Source organism: Oncorhynchus mykiss, chromosome 12 (genome assembly GCF_013265735.2).
Source record: "Oncorhynchus mykiss isolate Arlee chromosome 12, USDA_OmykA_1.1, whole genome shotgun sequence".
Classification (NCBI taxonomy): domain Eukaryota; kingdom Metazoa; phylum Chordata; class Actinopteri; order Salmoniformes; family Salmonidae; genus Oncorhynchus; species Oncorhynchus mykiss.
Genome location: NC_048576.1, coordinates 67471579 through 67494188, shown reverse-complemented (window position 1 = coordinate 67494188; position 22610 = coordinate 67471579). Strand labels below are relative to the sequence as shown.

General features: G+C 40.5%; 3 protein-coding genes and 1 long non-coding RNA gene across 8 annotated transcripts in view; 3 read left to right on the top strand and 1 right to left on the bottom strand.

Annotated features, from left to right (window-relative positions):
* LOC110538088 (homeobox protein Hox-B3a) overlaps nucleotides 1-22610 on the top strand; it is a 56727-nt gene that overhangs the window by 1503 nt on the left and 32614 nt on the right. For 2 of the 5 annotated variants that reach the window (XM_021624677.2, XM_036938129.1), the window contains exon 1: nucleotides 13352-13488. The exons of 1 other annotated variant lie outside the window; for it this stretch is intronic. The gene's annotated coding sequence lies outside the window, so the exon portion shown is untranslated. Of the gene's footprint in view, nucleotides 1-13351; nucleotides 13489-16618; nucleotides 16740-21238; nucleotides 21772-22610 lie in introns of those variants that run through there. 2 more of the 5 variants (XM_036938132.1, XM_036938130.1) reach the window with 2 other exon arrangements.
* Nucleotides 3061-13127, bottom strand: LOC110538094. Its single transcript, XR_002475700.2, has 2 exons — nucleotides 12992-13127; nucleotides 3061-3717 (listed from the first exon to the last, which is right to left on the bottom strand). It is a non-coding gene; the product is annotated as an uncharacterized LOC110538094 (long non-coding RNA).
* Nucleotides 4806-7668, top strand: LOC110538092 (homeobox protein Hox-B6a). Its single transcript, XM_021624680.2, has 2 exons — nucleotides 4806-5663; nucleotides 7043-7668. Exons 1-2 carry the CDS (start codon nucleotides 5237-5239, stop codon nucleotides 7297-7299), a joined length of 684 nt encoding a protein of 227 aa, XP_021480355.1. The 5' UTR covers nucleotides 4806-5236; the 3' UTR covers nucleotides 7300-7668.
* On the top strand, nucleotides 9721-12457 carry LOC110538091 (homeobox protein Hox-B5a). The gene is made up of 2 exons (XM_021624679.2): nucleotides 9721-10617; nucleotides 11330-12457. The coding sequence occupies exons 1-2, from the start codon at nucleotides 10035-10037 to the stop codon at nucleotides 11575-11577; spliced, it is 831 nt and encodes a 276-aa protein (XP_021480354.1). The 5' UTR covers nucleotides 9721-10034; the 3' UTR covers nucleotides 11578-12457.

Here is a 22610-nt window from a genome sequence, read left to right as displayed (position 1 = left end):
AAGTAATAACATATTATTTTTCCAATGTGTAATCAATGGCGGTATTATTATTATTAGTATGTAATGCTTAATTGTGTGTGATGCTATTCGCTTCTAGCTGTGTATCAAGGGTCTGACAGTCTATCTGCTTATACATCGATCTGCAAGTATATCCATCCGTGTGTGTGTGTGTGTGTGTGTGTGTGTGTGTGTGTGTGTGTGTGTGTCTGTCTGTCTCTCTGTCTGTCTGTCTGTCTGTCTGTCTGTCTGTCTGTCTGTCTGTCTGTCTGTCTGTCTGTCTGTCTGTCTGTCTGTCTCTCTGTCTGTCTGTCTGTCTGTCTACAGCTTATCACAATATCTCTAATATCAAAATCAATTTTCTTTATCATCTCACTTCAGTATATGACATCACAACAAACAACACAACAATTCCTTATTCAGTTTATTCAGTAGCACGCAAAATACAGACTAAAATCCAATAAAAAAAGTGACATGAACAAAACAAAGAACCACTGGATGAGATGGTATTTAATTGCAACATGTTGTAATATACATTTACTATGTCATAGCATAGTACATTTGTTATTGTGTCACATATTGTCAGCAACAGACGCAGCCCACTACAGAAGTTCATCCATGCAGATACAATAACTATCAAATAAATAAAGGGTAGCAGCCTAGTGCATAAACATATATCCTATTCCACTTAACGATTATAGAGACTTTGTTTTGGATTTCATTTCCAAATGTGATAAGCTGACTTGGCAGTCTTGAAGCTTGCAGTAATGCCAGTTGATTTGATCTTGCAGTGACGCAGGTCGCTGTTTGCTGCAGCTTCTGCTCCTTCCTAACTCTTTGGTGCCATCTAGCGTCCATTTTTCCTTAATGCCCAACAGCCTCCAATATCAGGGCCTTCTGTCTGGTGTGTGTGCGTCTGCGTGTGCATGTGCATTTATGTGTGTCTCTGTGTTCGAGTGTAATAGTGTACAGTTGAACCCTGCATATTGTGCTCCTATGATTGTGCAGAAATGTGTTTGTCGCTAAGTGCGTGAGCTGTTGACAAACAGCCCACAGATGTGATATTTCCAGTGTTATTGGTCCCTCTTCTGAACTATATTGTGTAACAAAACGGTGAGGCCCTGGCTGGGGCAGGAGATAACAGGAAAGCTGTAATGGGCGGGTTGGGCTCGGTGGCAGTGAAACGTAAAAGAATGCAGAGGTTGTAAATTCTCGAGCTGCTGTTGCCGCGCTTTGATGTGCCTGGGTTTGGGGGAGATTTGTGGCACACATGCAGAAGCCCAAGCCTTAAGGCTCGATTTCTCCCCTTCTAAAAAGCCCTTCACCAAGACGTAAGCGGATGACCGCTCCAAGGTTATTGCATTGTGCAGTGAGTGGAGCGTGTAGTGATGGCCCCGTGTTAGAGCCAACCTGGATTCACTCACTCAGTGTAACTTTCACTGTTATTACCCGGCTGACTTTAGTTGGTCATTTGGTGTATTAAGTGATGTTGTGTGCTCTCTCCCCAAGAAAACAACCGTGCTATAAATGCAATCTGGCCCTATTATTTGTGAGGGTCGTGTTGAAGTGGAGACACAGTGAGAGGGGTATGGAGCTGTGGTGGTGGATACAGGGGAGGTGTGTGTGTGTGTTGGAACCACACAGATTTGTCCTTGGTCACTGTTTTCATTTGGTTTAGTGCGGTCGCACACTCAAGGCAGTCATTTGTAAACACCTCGATACATTTTTTCGTACCGTGTGTGTGTTTACATTGAGATGGCTTTTTAGTTTTAATGTCAAATTTAATTTTACAGCTCGGGGATTCGATCTTGCAACCTTTCGGTTACAAGTCCAACCGCCCTAACCACTAGGCTACCTGCCGTCTAGCCTATGTTACAACAACATAATAATTTCCATTTGAAGTGTGTATTTTACAATATCAGAATAGATTAATGACTAAATATCTATATTTTGACTGACAACCATGATTAAAAGTTACAAAACATCAGAATATTAGCAGTACAATGTGTTAGAAGTAATTAGGTCTACAGTAGGCCGATATGAAACTCTATGAGACTAACGCTATGAAATATTTAATGAGTAACCCGTGTCCAAAGCTTTTGGCTGAAGGCTGATCAGGTAACCGTCTAGTGACTTCACAAGGATTGAAAGTCCGTGAAGGACTAGTCACTTTCTGGAGAGCAATAACAAATATGTAAGAAACGGTCTGCCCTGTCTATCATTAACCAGTACAGTCATTCACTTGATAGAACACCGTTGTAACACCGCGACTTAAAACCACGCAATGCTGCATGGGCCTATATAGGCTACGGTAACACTATTTGCTAATATTGATACAATTAGTTTGCTACTATTTGATTATAGTTCTAAACGTTAAACTATGCATTTCCAAGCTAAACATGTGCGGAAAAGCATGGTTATGGTTACCTTTAATTCATGCATTATTCACTTAGGCTATCTACCTCCGTTTAATTCGATATTTCCACACACTGTCATGCATGTAAAGACTTGCAGAATGCCTTGTGCAGAACTGGAGTTTCTTCAGAGTTATCGAGTCGCTGTGTTTGCAATGAAAATGTATAAGACTGGTGAACCCTCGGTTTAATTTAATACAATTGACTAAAAAGTAGAATATTTCAATCACAATAATCACTTTCAATAATCAAAAATGTTAAAAGTAGGATTACTGTTTATGACAACTGTAGCAGAATGGGGCGGAGAAGTGTCAAAAACAGAGGCTTCTTTTCGATAACCGAATGAATTAGGCTACGCACGCGAGTGCGCACTAAACCTGCGAATAGAAGTCAAATGGCTCTAAATACTTCTGAATTGTTTCTTGTGTTATGGTTAGGTAAGTTCACTTATATAATAAGCACTTAAAACAAATTTACAGTAAAGTAAGAGCTAAGCCAGGGGCATTTGTTATAACTTCTGCTGCCACCACTTGTTTTCAATTCCAATCGTGTCTGTGAATTTACAAGCCCCCATAAAGTCATAAAACACAAAAACACTTTCCCCAGTGAAGTAAAACAGCAACTCCAAAACACAAGACACCACAACTCGTTTACAGTTTTCTTGTATTTTAATGAAAGGCCTACATTATCACCAAGATTACAGATAGGCCTTTTGACATTATACGCAGTTATTAACTTAGCAGAACAAACAATCGAGATGTTTAATCGTGCAAAATATACTTGTAAGACAATTATTTCCATCAAAATGCTGCGCGTAAAACCCCCTTTTATCCACAGTAGAAAATATAACATTTACAAGGAAATATAGGCCTATTACTACTTGACTTTGTTTCACACACATACTCATATACATACATGTATTAATATATTATACCTTAAACAAATATACAGGACAATGCAAGACCGTGAAAAGAGCACATACTTACATATGCATATGTCATGCGGAACTCGGGGGACTATGAGGTAGTTCCGGGAAATATGACAAAAAGTGACAGGCGAGTGTTTCCTCCCTGGTCTGTATAAACAAATCACAACTTTTTCTCCCTACAGTCAGACGCATCTTCACTTGGATTTCCGGTCATAGTCCATATATATTGTGTAATGTTCAACGAATTGGTATCCAGTGTGTTGCTTCTCATGCAATTTGTAGACAACTTTTCTGCAGTGCAGTTTTGTCCACAAAAGTTACCAAGTCAGAGTACTTCAGCTGGCTTTTACCTTGCTGTTCGTAAAGTTATAAGGAGACCTGCAACGAGACAAAAAGCAAAATGAGAATTGGTTCAGAGGAACAGACATTACAGTTAGTTTTTTACACAATAATAGCCCCATATCATCAGATCATTATGCTAAAATTTGCATTGTTAAGACTGAAAAAAAAATGGCTGATGGTAGTTATTATTAATTAATTATTAACCGAGACTTAGACTGGCCCATTTCTCTGTGTACTTTAACAAATGGTCACACAATGGACGTTTTCCGTTCACACAAAACTAAGCCAAACCAAAGGAAGCTCTGTGTCCTGGTTTGAAAGGGAACCAAAATGAAAGTAAAAATACACAGACTGCCGGCGCTATTCTACAGACAACACTTGTATGAGGACCGGACTTATTTATGGGACTGGCTAATTTATGATTTTGTAAATGCCATTTGTAAATGAAAAACAGATCCAGACCTGACTTGACTCGTGGTAGAAAAGTCAGCGAAACATGCAAAGCTTTACGACCTTCCCAGTCAATAATTTTGAAATAAAAACCGGTGCATGAAATGTGGTCAGGGCAGCATGCATGTAAATACACACTCAGACTAGACACATGCGGTAATAAGGAACTTGTATGATACCGCAACGTAGGCCAGAGCCGTTCAACAAACAACCAATGGTAACATATCGACTAATGTACGGCAGCTAATTTGCTCTAAACATTTATAAAAGCCAGGGCTCTCAAAATATTGTATCATATTCAACTAATATAGGAATATTGTTTAGTGAAGGCAACTGTTGCAAAACCCAAAGCAATTGTAATGCTGAATATTACAATAAATTCCAATAAATATAATAAGCACGTGCATGTTGAAATATACTTTAAGTATATTGTCAAATACCCGGATGGAAATCGCTATGGAAAAAATGGTGATGATAATGTGATGTAAGAGGGGAGAGGACATATTTCATCACATATCTACTGTACTGAGCGAATAAATCAGGCGACCAAAAATATAAACGCAAAATATTTCAAATGCAGAAGATAACTCAAACTCCCATTGGTGCGTCTCTATGTGATTTACGTTTTCAAGTCCTTTTTAATGTGGGGATTATTTGAAGGGTCATATTTGTTGTCTTGAGTGAGTAGGGCATTTACCGTATATGGCTCACCAAAGACCAAAGAGAAGGGGGAGAAGTGTCTATGTATTCAATTTACCACTTTAAAATTCCAGTGTGATTCGTATTGTGCAATCTCATTGGAAGGAGAGAAAGGCGAAAGAGATGGAAGAGAAAAAATGCCTGCTCTCGGGTTTGCGTTGGGGTCCCCCGGCGCATGCAATCACATCCCCCCCCCTCCAGGGTGCTATTTTGCAGACACTAACGCACGCTATTGGTCAGCGCCTGGTCAGATGGTATGGTTTCCCTCTGTCCCGCACTGGCACATCGCCACCCAGCGCCCCCCCTCAACTAAAACCCAATCTCCGATAAACTACTAATAGCTAAACCAGTTGGACTATAAAACACAACAAATCATAAACCAAGGAAAAGAACCTGTACCCTCCCAATGAGTTCCTATTTTGTAAACTCAACTTTTCCAGTGACTCTGCCTGGAGGACAAGAGTCTTTCTTGGGACAGATACCGTTATACTCCTCCGGATACACTGATCCTTTAAGACACTATCCTGGTGCTGCCTATGGCGCTACCAGCGTTCAAGACAAGGCGTATCCATCCTCGTATTACCAACAGGCGAACGGTGCCTATGGCCGGGCCAGCGCCGCCGGTGCATGCGACTACGCAGCAGCCAGCTTTTACAGGGAAAAGGACCCCGCCTGCACCCTCGCCAGCATAGAGGAACATTCGCTCGTCCTGAGCCAAGACCATCGCAAGACGGACTGCTCGGGGCAAAATAAAAGCATATTCGGGGACAGCGAGGACCAGAAGCCCTCGACGCCCGTTTATCCGTGGATGCAGAGGATGAACTCGTGTAACGGTGAGTCCACATTGTCATGTCATTTGTTTTTTCTTACCGTTTGTTTTGGTTTTTGCTTGTCTGGGCTGATACATAGAGCTTGCCTATTACATGTGACCTGCAGCAGCACTTTATAGCGCCGGAAGAGCATACAGTGGGAAATATTGTCGCTCTGGTTGTGTCTTAACACCCAGGCTGAAAGTAAAGGAAGCAAAGCATGCTATACAAAATCAAATGTACACTTTTGATGAGTCCTCCATGAGTACAGTTTTTTTCTCCCCATAAACTGTTGTGATTATGGTTCTTATCGCCTCAAGGCTGACATTATTCACGTTGTAGATTCAAATCGCACGGAAAACACGAACACATCCTTGGCAACAATGGAGCAGCAGTTCCATCAAAGATGGGTTCTTATCACAAAATGGCTCGTATTGTTTTTTTGACAGAGTTCCAGCTATTAGTGCTTAGTTATTCACCACAAAAAAGACTCTCACTATCACAAAGTTCAAAATGTATCACAAGGCAAATACACATAGTGACAGTGCTATGGGTTACAGTTATAAATGATGTCCGAGGCATGACATATGATAGGGAAGCACACTACACACAATAGAGGAATAAATTAGCACCATAAATTACATTCGAGGAATTCCGTTTCGACACACAAAAAAAAAAAAACTTAAACAACTCTTAATAGACAGTGAGCGAGAGCTACTCTTCCTTGACTGTTGGATATCCTAACATTTGAATTATGATCACTTTAAGTGCACCCTTCTGTATAGGCTTTTTATTGTTTTCTGTCTCTAAGCAGAAGCTGTGTGTGACTTGCCAGAAGCAGTGTGGGTAAATTAGTGAATGCTTAGAACTATGATGATCAATAAAGAGCTCCTTGTTCTTTAACGTTATGATGCGCCATGGTTTGCCCCTACTGCAGGCTAGAATGTGTTTATGAAGATAAAATACGTTGTTATTAAACTTGTCAAAACTAACACCCCTTCTCCAAATAACTTATCTTTTTGTATGTGTGGGAAAAAACAACAGGAAATAACATGATATTTCAGTTGCTTATATGTAATGGTCATTGTTTGGCGCAAAAATACAGCCATGATTCAAATATCGTGCATATTTGTAAAAAATATGACATAACCCTGTGCAATATGATGTAAACAGCACTTTTACGAACTAATTTAAGGGCAGCTTCTAGGACTATGGAAATTAATATCATTTTTTTTGCTACTGTACACCACATGTCTACCAGTAAGGCGTAAATCTTCAGCAAAAGCTCACGAGTTCCAGTCATGGTATTCGCCCCAAGCGCTTTCTCCTCGGACATAGCCTGTCTATATCAGTGGTATAAACACAAGTTAATGTTTGACTCTCTCTTCCCTTTCTTTTGACAGGGACCTTCGGTAACCCCGGTCGAAGGGGTCGTCAGACGTACACACGCTACCAGACGCTCGAGCTGGAGAAAGAGTTCCATTTTAACAGGTACCTTACCCGGAGGCGCCGTATCGAGATCGCGCACGCACTGTGCCTAACAGAACGCCAGATCAAAATTTGGTTCCAGAACAGAAGGATGAAGTGGAAAAAGGAGAATAAACTGATCAACTCCTCTCAGACCAGCGGAGAGGAGGAGGAAGAGAAGAGGTCAGAGTAAAGAAAAGAAGAAGACAAAAAAAATGCATAAAATGGCTTATGGCATCATCTTCGGATATCCTACACATATGAAGATACTACCTTCATATGTCCAAAGCTCCCACCGGTAAAGTTGTGTTTGGTAAATTTGTTGTAGCATTCCAGAAGTTCACTTAACTGTCTATTTTTGTTATTGTTATTGTAATTTTATGTTTCTTTTTTTTAAATCATGATTCTGGTAACTGAATGACAGTGTTTTTGTGCGCTTGCATCTTGATTTCGGATGTGGCCCAAAAAATGATTGGTCATGTTTAACGAAACTATTTGAAATATATGTCATATTCGTGTTCATATTTAAACTGTATAGAAATAAAAGGAAATTCTCCTTGTATGGTGAATTAATGTATTTCTTTTGTAAGTTAAATACCCAGCCAGATCTAGTTGTTTTGTTGACTTGTTGTATAGTTTCATGGGGAGAACATACTCGATCTACTGATAATTCAAAAATACTAAAAGACTGGGTCAAAAGTTTATATTTTATGGATTTTATACGTGGTTTATGTTTGTGGTTTTGTCACAAATAGGTATCTACTTACGAAATCATTCAATAAAATGTAATAATTATTCAACCTGTCTTGCACGGTCTGAGCGAGCATGCTTACAGGTCTTTGAGATTTTGTCACTGCTTAGAACGCCATTTTCAGTAAGTAGACTAGAACACATTTGGCTCAGGAAGTGAAATAAGCCTAGGCCTATATAATTCAAAATTATGTCCAGAACAAAACTTGTGGATAAGGTTTTGAAACAGGAAATCATAGGAAAGCTAAATTCCTCTCTGGAAAACGTATTTTTAAAGAACCGTCTACCATTTGGCCCTGCATAAAAACAGCGAGCACCGTCCATCTGCTGCAGTTATAAAGGTATGCGCTAACACTGACTTGGTCATAAACCAAGGTTTGCTCTTTCACAGGTGTATGAAACACACGAATTTGAATTTAACCGATGGAAGTGAATACTTAAGGCTCAGTGACAGCAAACTGTGCGAGGCTGATTTAATTAATGGCTGGGAGAGAAAGTTGACCTGTCAGCCCAGACACTCACCCAAACACTCAAGTGTCCATTCCACGACCCCCATGTCTCTCAATGGTCACGTTCCCTTTCCAGGTACCATCAGTGTGACATTTCATATTCAATAGAACCCTCGGGCCTGGTATTCCCTCGTAGATAATTACACACAAATGATCTGGAAATTGTCAACCGACAACCTCCCCAGTGTACATGACACATAAAGTAGCCAAGACATCATAGTGTTGTCATTTAGAGTTTGAAGGAAAACAGCACAAATACATATGGGGGCTACTTGTGAACTACAGCAAAATCTATAGAAGTGGGCCTTGCTCGGAGTAGACTGATATTCTCCAGGCTTCATGTTACAGAAGTAGCACACACACTTAAAATAGCCTCAAGTGTGATATGTGGATACGTAGAATGCATAAGTATCAATCTGTCTCCCCTTGGAGATAGTCTGGACTATTTCAACTATCCTTTTCCGGTCTATATGTAAGCATAAATGTGTGTTGTGTATAGGGGGGGTTTTACATATCATGGTACTCATAGCCCATATGAAATAACTTGCGCCTTTCAATCAACAAACCATAAATCAATCATTACCGTATATCATGACTTTGCATTCCTCTCGTGAACAGCGACACGTTTCCAGTCAAAAACTTTGCATGCGTGGTGCATTAGAAAAGAGCATAAAATACATAGACAAATGGTGTGAAGTCGAAACAACACCTTTATTTCCTTTCACGGCTAGGTCTACTCACCGACGACATTTTACTTACAGGTAAGAAACATTACCAGGTGTGCCATTGGCTTAGACTGAAGGTTTACTCTTCGCTTTAGAGTCTAGACCTATTGTGTGTTATGTTCTAAACCTCAAATGAGTAACCTCAAATGAATAATACAAAAAGGGAATTATATATTAATATGACTAATATCATAGTGTTCAATATCAATCAGATATTATTATTATTAGTTTTTATTTGTATTATTATTATTATTATTATTATTATTATTATTATTATCTATGATGGAGAGCCAGTGCGACTAAAATCTTACGAGACACTTCCCCTGAGCATGGTAGAATGAACATGACTCTAAAATCGGCATCATAGCTATAAACGTTATTAGCTGTAGTGTGTGTTGGTCTACTGTATTAATATTCAGTTATTAATGGTGCATTTATTGCCAGGAGCCCACTTTTTCTCCCATAGAAAAGGTTAGCAAAGACGCAAAATGATACTGCGATCACAACAACCGATAAAGAAAGTTATGGGGTAACAAATCATTTTTATTCTTTCCGAAAAGAGACCTAGATCATAACTAAAACTCCTTCTCTTAAAGTCCTTCTTTACTGCATTAAATTAAATTCCCAGTAGGTGACGCTCTCTGCCAACCCGGAGCACAACCCTGCAACGGGGAGGCACACGTTGACTTGAGTCTAACGACTCCCATCTCGTCATCATTTGTAACCATAGAGCATGAATTACCTCTTGAAGTCATCAGTGAGAATTTACGACTGGTCAACAAAAGCACGTGATTCTCAAACGCACCCCCACCCCCATATTTGGCCGCATACATAGCAAAAACGAAGTACAGTGCATTGCTATAATTCATTAATACATCATAAATCGTGAAGCACAGCGTTATAACGACCAAGATCTACAAATCAAGCCCTCTAAAACAACCTAAATGAGCTCTTACTTTGTAAACTCGTTCTCAGGGCGCTACCCAAATGGCCCCGACTATCAGTTACTAAATTATGGAACTAGCAGCAGCGCTATGAACGCCTCGTACAGGGACTCCGGCACCATGCATTCGGGCTCGTACGGCTACAACTACAATGGGATGGACCTGACCGTCAATCGTTCATCCAATACGGGCCACTTTGGGGCTGTTGGGGATAACTCCCGGGGTTTCCAGTCTCCCGCTCCGGAGACGCGGTTCAGGCAGCCGTCAAGCTGCTCGCTGGCGTCCCCGGAGCCGCTGCCGTGCTCCAACAGCGAGAGTCTGGGACCCAAATGCTCCTCGCCCCCTTCCGACCAGAGCGCCTGCACGACGGGCAGTAACCTCACCAACACCACACATTTCACTGAAATAGACGAGGTGAGCGCTTCCTCCGAGACCGAGGAGGGCACCCATAGAGCCAGCGCCAACCCCGCCGCCCGGACGCAGCAGAAGCAAGAGTCCACAGCAACCTCCACCACCACGGCATCGAGCGATGGCCAAGCACCACAGATATTCCCTTGGATGCGGAAACTGCACATTAGCCATGGTATATAGCCTACGTGATGTCTATCTGTACTTATTTTGATATCAGAAAGGTTGTGTTTTGTGTGTTCGTTTTATCCGTTAGCGTTTCCTCTTGTTGCTCCTGATGGTGCCTTTATTTGAGCAAATTCCACAAAAGCACCATAAATCTGTCAAGAGGGTAAGCCTCGCAAACCGAGGGCTAGAGAATGGAACGGGGTGAGAGAGAGAGAGAGGGCAAAACGGCAGGAAGACTTAAAAGTTGTTGTACCTTTGAAAAGTTAAGCTTTATTACGTGTGGGAACTTTATTACTGCAGGGTGGGAGTAAAGGCAATAAAATGTGGAGAACGGAGAAAGCCAGTAGAGGGGAAAAAAGAATGCAAGAAGTTGAGGGATGTATTATTAAGGACAGTGGCTATTCAGGAAAAGAAAATACTACTGTTGTAACCAAGCATGTTCTTTGTAATGGGGAATAAGATGCCCAGTGAAAGGAATTCATTGATAGCCTAAAAAAAACACACAAAAATAACCTGATACAGCCGGATGAGGCGTGTAAACACCATTTGGGGTAGTTTTATGTGCAGTGATAGCCGTTGCCTATATCGGTGGACTCGGTCGTGTGTTGTGTTTACAAACGTGTGCTGTTCAAAGTTATTGAGTATTTGCTTGTGTAATGCTTTTTGGTGGTTCTTTCTCGTTAATGTTTATCCCCTTGCGTTTTATCCATGCTATTCAGATATGACTGGACCGGACGGCAAAAGGGCCCGAACAGCATACACTCGCTATCAGACGCTAGAGCTGGAAAAGGAGTTCCATTTCAATAGGTACCTTACCCGGAGGAGGAGAATAGAGATAGCCCACGCGCTGTGCCTCTCAGAACGGCAAATAAAGATCTGGTTCCAAAACCGAAGGATGAAATGGAAAAAGGACAATAAACTGAAGAGCATGAGTCTGGCTACTGCAGGTAACGCTTTCCAGCCATAGACGTCACGCAAGTAAATAATACACTACGTGGGGTGAAAAGAATACACACATTCAAAATAGTTTTTAAAAACACTATAACTGAGTACTGTACAGCGCGGCATCTTTTGGCATGTTGTTGATGTTTTAGGGCAACTTAACTTATACTGTGGTACTGCTTCTATAAAAACAGTTCATATTCATATTCCTATGTTGTTGTCTTTTTAACACAACGGTGATTATTGTTTGGAGGGGGGGAAAAGAAAAATAGCTATCAATGCCGCCCGTTGTTATTGTTATAAATATCGTTTATGTGTCAAGTGCTATGTTACTGCTTTCTTGAAAGTTGGCATGTGAGCTCTTAAATGTTATAACTTATTTACAAACTATAACGAACATACTTTACGAGTTTACATCTTTAGAGACTCCTCTGCCCAAACATGAAGTTAAGCTATTTTAGACAGGCCCCTGTATTGCTTTAGCAGGAGTCACGGTGTGTTATATATGATCACCTTCATGTTTTCATACCATTGTTTGAATCATTTCTTTGGATTATTGTGTCATGTGTTTAAATTACTCATTTATTTTTTGAAAAAAGGGAAACTTGTATATACAAAATCGTGACTAGAATTCCCGTATCCGTTCATACGTGTGTGTATAGTTATATTCCAAATGTAATTGTATATTATTGGATCATGCTTATGTTCCAGAAAGGATGTATATATTAGACATTTTTCATGTGACCAATTGGCTATTTGTATTGGGCAGAGTGAATGACAAGTGTGTGGGGGAAAATGACAATTGTCATGTCGGACTGCCTGTAAGCATTCTGCCAATAAGCTTTTTGTATTTGTTTGTAGCTTACCTTGGAGTACAAAATAAAGTTCCTCATACTCAGACCAAACCCCTCGAGCACACTGCTTGTAATTCTCTACCCCCTGCCTACCTCACAAACGACCCAGCTGGGGTCAAACACGCATCTCCCAGACTACCCACTGTCCAAACCTGGTGGACATGTATCCTGCTTTGTACGACATCAGCTGTCAATTCGTCTCCAAAACCTTATCAAAATACTTCGGGAACATGTCTTCCACAAATGCAGTCGGCCAAATGATAGGCTGGAATTCAGTCATAAATGGAACAATCGCAGATACGCATTACGCACAAGGACATAGCCACTACTGCAGTCATTCCCATGTTTAAAATGCAACCTGAGGGACATGTGGCAATCCCAACGACAAAACAACTGAAACTCAACTAAAATACACACCGAGCACACACTCTTGGCCCATCTCTTGTTGACAAACGTTGACATCCAAAACATTAACGAATTGGGCACTTTTCTGTAATGATTTCCTCATTGTTAAACGGTGCCCCTCCTGTACAAATTAGTTTACGTCTCACTTTCAGTAAACAAGCACTGAACTTTCAAACTTACCGGTGGGTTCTCAACCGTTGTTTCTGGTCCTACGCTACTTTTTAGAGCCGAGTAAAGGTCCTGCCAAAAAGCCCCATCTGCCCGGCGCTGCCTGGCCAATTGCGTTTTGAAAATTTGCTTTCCCCTTTGGCCAAACTATACCAAAAGAAGCTATGACATTTACATGTCAAACGGATGAGGGTTTTATCTTGAAGTTAGATCGTAAAAATCGCCCAAGCCACCAACAGATACCCCTTACTGGCTCTCAAAAGTCACGTGGGGTCCATAAAGTTAGTTTTATGGTTTTGGGGAGTTGACAATATATATTTCACATTCTAGAATGCAAGTGACGGTTTAACTGCTTCCGAGGGATTCTAAAGGGTCAGTAGTTAGACAAGAGCTCTGTAGTAGGCCACTGCCATGCCCTTGTCTGGTACACACAATGTCAGCGCTCCGGTTCGAACCATTTCAATGCGGGAAATGTAGCCTGTGGACTGTATGAACGCACCAACTGCACAGTAAGTCCAGTTTTAAGGCTGATTTGGCTGGTGGTTAGGCCTAGGGACAAGGGGGGATGAAGAGGGGAGGCATCGTGTGTAATGACTGTAATTTATTTGACTCTCAACAGTGGTATTAATATGGTGCCCATTCTCTGGAACTTCATATATTTCGGGTATTTTAGTTAGGCCTATCTGCTATGTGTGGGGACATGTGATATAGGCGTCATAGATGCATGTGTTTATGTGTGCTTGTGAATATGCTTTAGTTGTGTATTTGTTGATGTAACTATACAAACCTTGACCTCTGCCTCCGAGGGAATTCATGTAGACTCTACTGTTGAGGGAAGTTACTTAGACATATAGCCTGTCGTTTTTTATTGTCATTTTGCATCTATGAAATAAAGTTTTGTTGTGGTATACACTTTGACATCCTGATTTGAAAGTATTGTTATTAGATATACAATTATTGAAATGTTATTGTCAATAATCTCATAACGAATTAATAAAAAAAAAAAGCTAAGGCGTTAAAGTGCTTGGTAACCTGGAGTGGAGTTGCTTCAGCCACAAACAGATTACAGCATAGGCTACTCGACGGTCATGGCGATGGGTCCTTAGACAGTATAGAGCTGTGAACAGAAAATAGAAAAGTTCAAAGTGATTATTAATATGAATATGAGTGTAATATGCGTGATTATGGTTGTACATTGTTTCTACCTGTCTGATTTGAGGATCAGATATGCTATTGTGATTATCCAGTTGGCAGTAGATTACTTTTACCCACACTTTTACCCACACTTTTACCCACACTTTTACCCACACTTTTACGCACACTTTTACGCACACTGGTTTAGTGTGTGGAATGGATATCAATACCAGCAATCAGAAAAAGTCACCAAGTCCACTATGCCAAATTCCATGATTTTCATAGAACGAACCCCCCCCCCCCCCCACCACACACACACACACACACAATAATGATATGCGTCCTAGAGGTACAAGCAAATCTTTGTTCGTACCCTGCCAAAGTATTTTCAAGCAGGGAGGGTGTGAATAACTGAACTGGATGCGAACATTCACATTCGACCCCTGTATCAAAATCTCCATGTAGGCAGGACTATTTCAAGGAACAAAGCCTTGAGTTAAAGTCCTTGAGATATATTCAATCCCATGGAAATGGCACCTCTGTATGACGTATGATTAAATCATGTAAATTGTTTAATAGTTGCGTCAACGCGACACTTACATTTGAGACCAACTGTAGCTGAACTCATTTGTAAACTTTAAACTCTAAATCATTACATGTCCTTGTGTAAAGATCTTTATCGTGGAATCTCTGGCAGTTACTGTCGTTCAAAGAACAGAGGATACAGACGTCATTATTTTAACAATTAATAGCTATGTAGTCTACCCAAAGCAGGGGGCGACCGCAACAGAGATAGGCTAGCGAATCAACGGCTGCTGATAGGGAGGGATTTTATTTCGGAAGTTCCTCAGAACTCGTCTACAGATCTCCAACTGTCATTAATTATTTTCTCTCAGATCTATCCCAATGTATTTTCAATCTGGGAACGATTGGCCCTCTTCCAGTAGTTTCAACAGTCTGGACAGTTCTTGTTTGTAAGGACAGTTGTGCGTGCACATAATGCAAAATATTAAAAAAAAAAACATCTTTACGCAGTGGAATATTTACCAGAAGAGTTATTCAGAATCAACAGTTTTGGTTAGCATTACTCATATTCATGACAGGCCAAAATTAATTCACAAGGATATGGGTTTTATATGTCTAATGGCAACTTTTGCATTTGATAATCGGAAAATGGAAAAAGGCTTCTCTACTAGCCCTATTTAAACTTATATTCATAGGACGAATAACAGCATATCGAACTATGAGCAGACTGATGTAAACACGTTATTAATGTTTAGTTTCACAAGAATACCTATATTACAATAACGATTGCCAATTAGGTTAATATCAGATTATTTTCACTGAGACTACATTTAATTGCACTTTCTCTTTTCACAAATATTGTCAAAATCAACAATCATATATTCAGCTGTTGGGAAGCGTCCCATACGGTAGACAATTTGAGAATCCAATATTGTCCAGTGGGATCTTAGGCCTAGTTCATGTGTTTTTTAACTCTCAATCCTACAGCGTCCTATTTATATATATAAAAAAAAATGAATATTGGGTTTCCGGTGTATTTTACTCTTGGCTCGTGGTGTGTGTGTATGTATATGTGTGTGTATATGTGTGTGTGTGTGTGTGTGTGTGTGTGTGAGCGCGTAACAGACGGAGGAAGTTCCAGCCAGTAAACAGGAAGGCGAAACTCTGGTCGCGAGGAGAGGTTAGGGCTTCCATTTCATTTTTCATTGGCTTCCTTATTATAATGATAGCCAACAGTCGGGAGGGCTCTGGCCAGAGGCCTCAGCCGGTCACAGAAGTAGTGCGACTTATGCATTTTTTCCTCTTCAAAGTTGTCCAACGGGTTCACCGACCTAAACCCCCACGATGTCGACCACTTAGTTTTTTCATCATCCGTTTCCCGTTTAAGTAGGCTACATGTACTTTTTGAACAGTCAGAGGTTTAGCATGAGCATAAAAGTTTGTAGATGCGTGGGTGAGTAACTAGGCGACAGCTTTTTCATTGCAAGGTGTGTGTGCTTTTACGTGTGGGGTGTGTTTTGGTTATGTGTAGGCACAACATGAGAGAGCAGAGAGAAGCGTATCGGTAAATGGGTATGACAAATTGTATTGTGTTTTAACAGAAATTCTAAGATGTGTGTCACAAGCCTTGGTCTTTTGCAGTGCTTTCAATTTGAGGCGTGTATATAGCCAATTTCATTTGAGTTTAAAGAGAACATGACTGACCTAAATAATCTTGAATTATGACTGAAACTTGTCTATGGAATTTAGAGAATTGCTGTTGCTTGTGTACCATATGAGCACGACTTTCCCTTTTGTCTGTGTCTCTACTGTTATTTGGTTTCACAAAAACCTCAAAATCTTTCCGGTCTTTTCGATGGAGGACCTGGAACATTCGTGTGCCACAATTTCGAACGTTTAAATTGCCATTTGAAACCACGTAATGTGTTTTGCATATTGATAGGGGTAATCTGGGTGCATATCTCATCCATAATACATAGGGTGTCACCGCGAGGTCAGCAGACGAGCGATGCAAAGCGAGCTCTGAGTGCGCAGGCGCAACCACATTACAGCAAGCCCATCAAGTACCATGTTTACCCACCGACAGGGGAAAAGGAATGAAGTAAGTTGTTCTTATTTACCTATTGTTTACCCGCTTCTGTATCCGCTTCTCAGGGTGTAATAGGTGTGGGGGGGGGGGGGGGGGGGACGAAAATATCCTAAATGTGTTTTGCACGTGGGCCATGTAGTCTCCACGTTTGAGAGATGACTTCAACGGAAACGCGCTGAGTACTACTATAAATCTGTTTGCAATTGCAGGCTGAGCAAATCTGATATTCCTTGCGTTGAGATAAGAACTTGATAACGCCAAATCCTTGTTAATATTCGCTAAGATTTATGATAAGGGGATCACCCTCCTGCAAATATTTGAGGTTGTATATCACCTATATTGGATGTGTATTCCATGCATGTTGAAGTTTAGTGATAACTGGGGGAAAGGGAATCTGTACATCATTTCATTACTTCAACATATTCCCTTCGATGGGCTATTAATTCATCCAGAAACCGCAAGTTATATTTGTGCAACTTTTAAAATTCTTATGTAGGCCTATGTATGTGCTTTTTTTTGCATATTGCAGATGTGTAACATTTATTTCACTTCTAAACTAGTTGTTAATGGTTTGCGTCCTTCAATTCTATCTATACAATTATTATTATTATTATTATAGTTTAACAATGAAAGTGGGCCATTATTGATCAAAATGTAATGTGTGAAAGACACGTACGATATACAGGACTGTTTCATGTGAATACATATCGAATCTCACACTTTTACCATTTGATGTCAGCATTACAAAGTATTTCCCAATAAAGTTTAGTTAACTTTGGTGATCTTATTCTTCCTCGAAAACCACTTCACCATAATCCAACCATCCACCAACAACCTCTTTTCAAAAATACTTATACAACTTAATGTGTTTCATATCTTATTTTTATCTCAATTTTACGCATGGTGCATATCTTCATCAGGCTAAATATTTTCTGGAGTAGGCCTTAAACCACAAACACAAAAAGCTGGATGTCTTCCCCTTGTAGTTATTTTTACACAATTAGATCTGTGCCAAGGAATATTCACTTAAAATGCAACTCTCTCCCATCGCCAGCAGAGCCCGCTTTAGACCAAGTTCATAGCCACAAGAGAGAGTTGTGAGTCCGCTTATCTTCCACCCACCCAGCGCTTCGACCATTTGAAACATAACAGTCGATAACCTAAACACTGTTCTTTACTAAAATAGCCCTCTCAACTGCGTAAAATTAAACTTCGATTCTACAAAGTGGAGACCACGAATCGAAACAGTCTTACTACAATACAAACAGCAATTCACGTCAGACTGTCTATCTCCCTGTTTTTCGTCGCTTTGTTAACTACACGAAGAGCTGGAAAGGCAACAAGAAAATAAACCAGCAGTGTCTGTTAAAAGCAGTTTTGACATAAGAGAGTAAGCATCGTAGTCTCCCGGTCTTTCTCTTCTCCCCTGAAGCTAATAAAGGAAGTTGAATCCAGTATTGGTAGAATGGCTGTATAGCTAGCTGCATGGGGTCAAACAGTTGAGGGGTCAAAAGTTTACGTCTTGCGTGACTCTGCAGTCGGCTGTCGACTCTGTATTATAGACCAATTGCTTGGTGTCAATGGCAAAGTGGGAAAGGAGAGGGAGGGATAGAGAGGAGGGGGCGCGAGGGAGGGGGCTATAGATTGTCTCATGCGCAAAGATGAGAGAAATGATAGAGAGAGGAGAGGGATAGGTGAAGGGCTGACCTTCGTGGTAACAAAGCAAGCCCCAGCGCGCGACGGAGAGAAAAATGGACGCTTAGATTGAGGGAAGAAACGGAAGGATTTGGTGACATTGGGGGTCTCTCACGCACAATGCAGGTGTTTGCTCTCCCCAAACGTCCTGTCACAGGGACAACGGGAAATATCTAATGGCTCGTGCAATAAAATTGTATTTATTTTCAACAGAATCAAACAATATGTCTGTTGTTGTGGTGGTCTAGTTTACCTTTTGGCAAAGGATTACGTACAGAACGAGAGTAAACTACCCATACATAAAATGCATGATGAAATTTTGATAATTTTCTCTAAAATAGCTCACGTCTCTTCATCGTATTGCAATTAAATGATAGGCTAGCATGTGTGGTTCTATGTTAATTCGTGGGTGTTTTAAAAAACATCACCATATAGGCCTAGATCTAGAATTATATAGTTTCCCCCTTTCCAGCATTGGATAATCAAAATAATGATAGGCCTTTCAATTAAGCACACTTCATTGACACTAACCTATATATTTCCGCGCGTGTTGCATTCTTTTAGTGTCAGACATTTAGCTAATTGGCCTGTATGAGGACACTTGTCAGTTGAAAAAATATGGGAAATTACAAAGTAAAATGAATGATTTGCTTTATTGTTATTAATTCTACTCTTCTAATACTACAACAACTGCAACTATTATACTTGTGTTAGTCGTAGTTGTAGCAGCAGCTGGCAGTAGTGATGTGCAGTAAATCATTATGGCGTTAGTGTTACTGCCATGGTGGAGGTCAAATTATACAAGTAATAGGCTATATAGTATAGGCCTAATAATACAAGTGGTGTTAAACTTGAATGTAGTGAAATATCTAAAATATCTGTATACGATCTGCGGTTATGAACCCCAGAGCCCTCCCTTCCCCCCCCCCCTTCCCCTCTCTGTGCTTATCAGCGGAACGCCTTCAACAAACATTTTTATCTTGCTTACCATCTTAAAAATCCCTCACCTTATCTGATTTTCCGCTCAAAAAATAATGCGCACGGAGACAGAACCAACATCTTGAAAAATGAGTCTTTAGGCATCCTAAAGAAAGTTTATGTTATAAGGCTGGAATCCTTATTGAGCAGGTTCATTATATTTCTAGACGCTACAATTGCATGTGATGGTTTTCCCCTCACAAATGTGTTGGATTGTTTTTGTTTATGTCTATTTTAAGATCATGTATTTCGCAACCCCTGTAACAATTTAAACAAAACACAACCAAGTATGTAGGCTACTAAAGGCGTATTGCAATGTCGATTATTTCAATAATCAGAAGAAGGAAATCACCCTCTCTGTTGAAAATGTAAATGTTTCATTTCCAAAAAAAACTGCTATAAACAGTGAAAATACAAGGAAAACATCCCGTTCCCCCACCCTGAGGAAAACAACCGTTTTCATTTCACTGTGAAAGGGATGGGTAAAGGATAGTGGTTGGCAGAAAAGGGATGTTTAGACAACGTTTTGTCCACATGGTGACAACTTTCCCTAGTAAGAATATCAAAGTTGAATACCTGGAATAAGGCTATCATACAATCTGGTTGACCTTTGGAACCCTAAAACACCACCCTTCAGCAAATTCATCAACAAAAAGGACTCCATTTTTCTTGACGTAAACCTCTTTATCTACGTCGAGAATTTGAATGGGTGACTTTGGACATATTGTTGAGGTATGCTTAATGTTGGGGGGAGAAAAGAGAGAAGGGAGAAACGAGATAATTGATAATGCAGTAAGTAAATAATTACGTTATTGACAAACATTTGGCCTAATGGTAGAGTTTAGGATTATATAATTCTGGTTGGTCGGTATTTTGGCAAACAAATAAGTGCATAAGTGGTGAATAATGGTGTTAGAGAACATATCCCTATTGGAGTTCATCCGGAGTTCACTGAATTAATTTCAATTCCATTGTAGCTTGTGCGGTTGCCTAGCAGGGTATTGCCGTGAATTTTAATATCTGCAGTTTGCACACGGCTAGAGAAAGACAATAATAAATGTAGCTATCGTAGCTTTACATTTTTCACTACGTCAAAATAATTAACATCGAATGATAGCAAAGATTATTTAATTTCTGTTGAGCTTAAACACGATGCGTGCGTCCCTAAAATGTGCAATGTAGGCCTATTATATATTTAGATGAAAATAAGACAAAAAGTGAGCACATATGTTAGATCCACAATACTCAATAAATCTAGTGTAAGGAAAGGGTATCGAATATCCTCAACTGCAATTACTTAATACTTTCAAATGCATTTATGGTGAAATATAGGCTATATAGGCAACTAACAATCAATTCATCAATTTATAAAATGTTAAATGTTAAACAAAGCATATACATTTTAAACAAGATAGATTTCTAAATGTTAGTCTACATTAACAATATTGTATATCACGGTTTGTTAACTGCACATTTTGTTCATTGTGCACAGGAGATTTTATTTATGCAACAAAGAAAATTAAAATCACTATGCTTGAGTTGTTTTTCGGGCTTGGAAAGCCTTTTTGAATGAGCCCCCTTCCTAGTCCATTTTTCTTCAAAGTAATGACCTGGGCACAATTCTATATGACCGAGCAAGCTATGCATACATTACTATAGAAGTTGCGTGTGGGAGAGACCCAAAGAAGGGGTGAAACGCAGGTCAGCACGTCTAACAAATATTAAAATGTCCTCGGACTCTTGACACGCCTTGCTGTTTAACAAAGACTGCCAAACTGCGAGATTAATACGAAAACTTGAGTCCACAACAAAAATGCCTTAAAGCACCCGGTGGTTTGTCGCGTTCACAACAGTAGAGGGGTAATGTGCATTTTATTTTTTTTAGATGTATTAGGTGGCATGCGGTGGTGTTGAGCAGGGGGATAGACTAGCCCTCTTTAGTCGCCCACCGCAAGGTTAAAGCGACTATGTCGCATTCGTTCGACTGAGGAAGTTGGTCTCCTGCTGTTTAATCGAATTATTTTCTTCCTCTTATAGTATGTGTAGTCTACGCGTCGGAGATTGGCTTGCGCCCTTTGGATAGTGTAATGTCCGCCTGCCCATTGTCGCCCTATGCAACCGGAGTGAAGCTTAGGCGAACACCGCGGAAATGAGAGGGAGTTTCACGCAGAAAGGTATCACGGAGAGGTCACGGGCTAAACCTGTAGTGTTAGAGAAAGGAAAAGGGGGCTTCAGGGCTCACGGTACGGCGAAAGAGAAAGAACGACTTGGAGAATCGACAATAACCGGAGCAAGACCGCGTCCTGTGTGCAGCAGGAGAGATAGGGAAAGGAGGGAATCGAAGACGAGATGAAATGTGCCAAGGAGAGAAGTAAGTAAGAAATTGGCGCTTCATTTACATATCGCGGTGTTCTCCATAGAGCAGGTGCTTGCCTGGGCGAACCACGTGCTTTGCACTGCGGTGAGTGGCACTGTTCCCCCTCCTTTCATATTCCGAGTAGTTATGACTTTAATTCAACCCATTGAGGCGCAGGACCCTGAGCACCGTGTGGTGTTTTGGGGGTGAATATTTACCTTGGCTATAGTTTGTGGGTGCTCTCCTTGGAATGCCTGTCGGTGTACACATTAACCCCCGAAGGGGCAGATGGCTCAGGGGTCCCAATGCCGTTCAGAGGGGGTGGTTAAGGGGGTGAAGGCGAGGTCGTGGACTCCAGGGGGTGAAATGGCTAGAGTGGGCACAAGGGCTGGACATTCTCCCTTATGCTATGAAAACATATTGGTCCAATTTTTGTGCATTAGAATTTAGTCGCGTGACATAAGTATGATTAAGACTAGCTGGATTACTTTGTTCATATTGTCCACATTGTATATGATTCATTCAGCCGCGATATAAAGAATTCCAGCTGTTTTGAGGAGTAAGAAATAATAGACTGAGACAATGCAAGAAAAGGACGATTTGAGTGTTCAGGACATTGTTAAGGCCTATTTGAGAATTAAGCAGCCCAGCGAACATGTAAACGCTAGGGGTGCTAAAGATTTCGTAATATAGATTTTTTTTTTTTTTTTCCCCCTCATTACAAAGTATGAAACGAACAAAGATAATTTTGGTATAGAGAGGTTCACTTCGATTCCGTCTACATTTTTTCGTTTTTCTGAATTTACGTTGGCTTTTGCGCAGTAATAGTTCCATAAGTTGAAATTGGTCCCAAA

Bases quoted from the DNA above. Each gene is read 5' to 3' on its own strand.
- LOC110538091 (XM_021624679.2), top strand. From the start codon at position 10,035: ATGAGCTCTTACTTTGTAAACTCGTTCTCAGGGCGCTACCCAAATGGC. The intron at 10,618-11,329 runs GTATATAGCCTA...CATGCTATTCAG, and splicing joins GAAACTGCACATTAGCCATG to ATATGACTGGACCGGACGGC.
- LOC110538092 (XM_021624680.2), top strand. From the start codon at position 5,237: ATGAGTTCCTATTTTGTAAACTCAACTTTTCCAGTGACTCTGCCTGGA. The intron at 5,664-7,042 runs GTGAGTCCACAT...TTCTTTTGACAG, and splicing joins GAGGATGAACTCGTGTAACG to GGACCTTCGGTAACCCCGGT.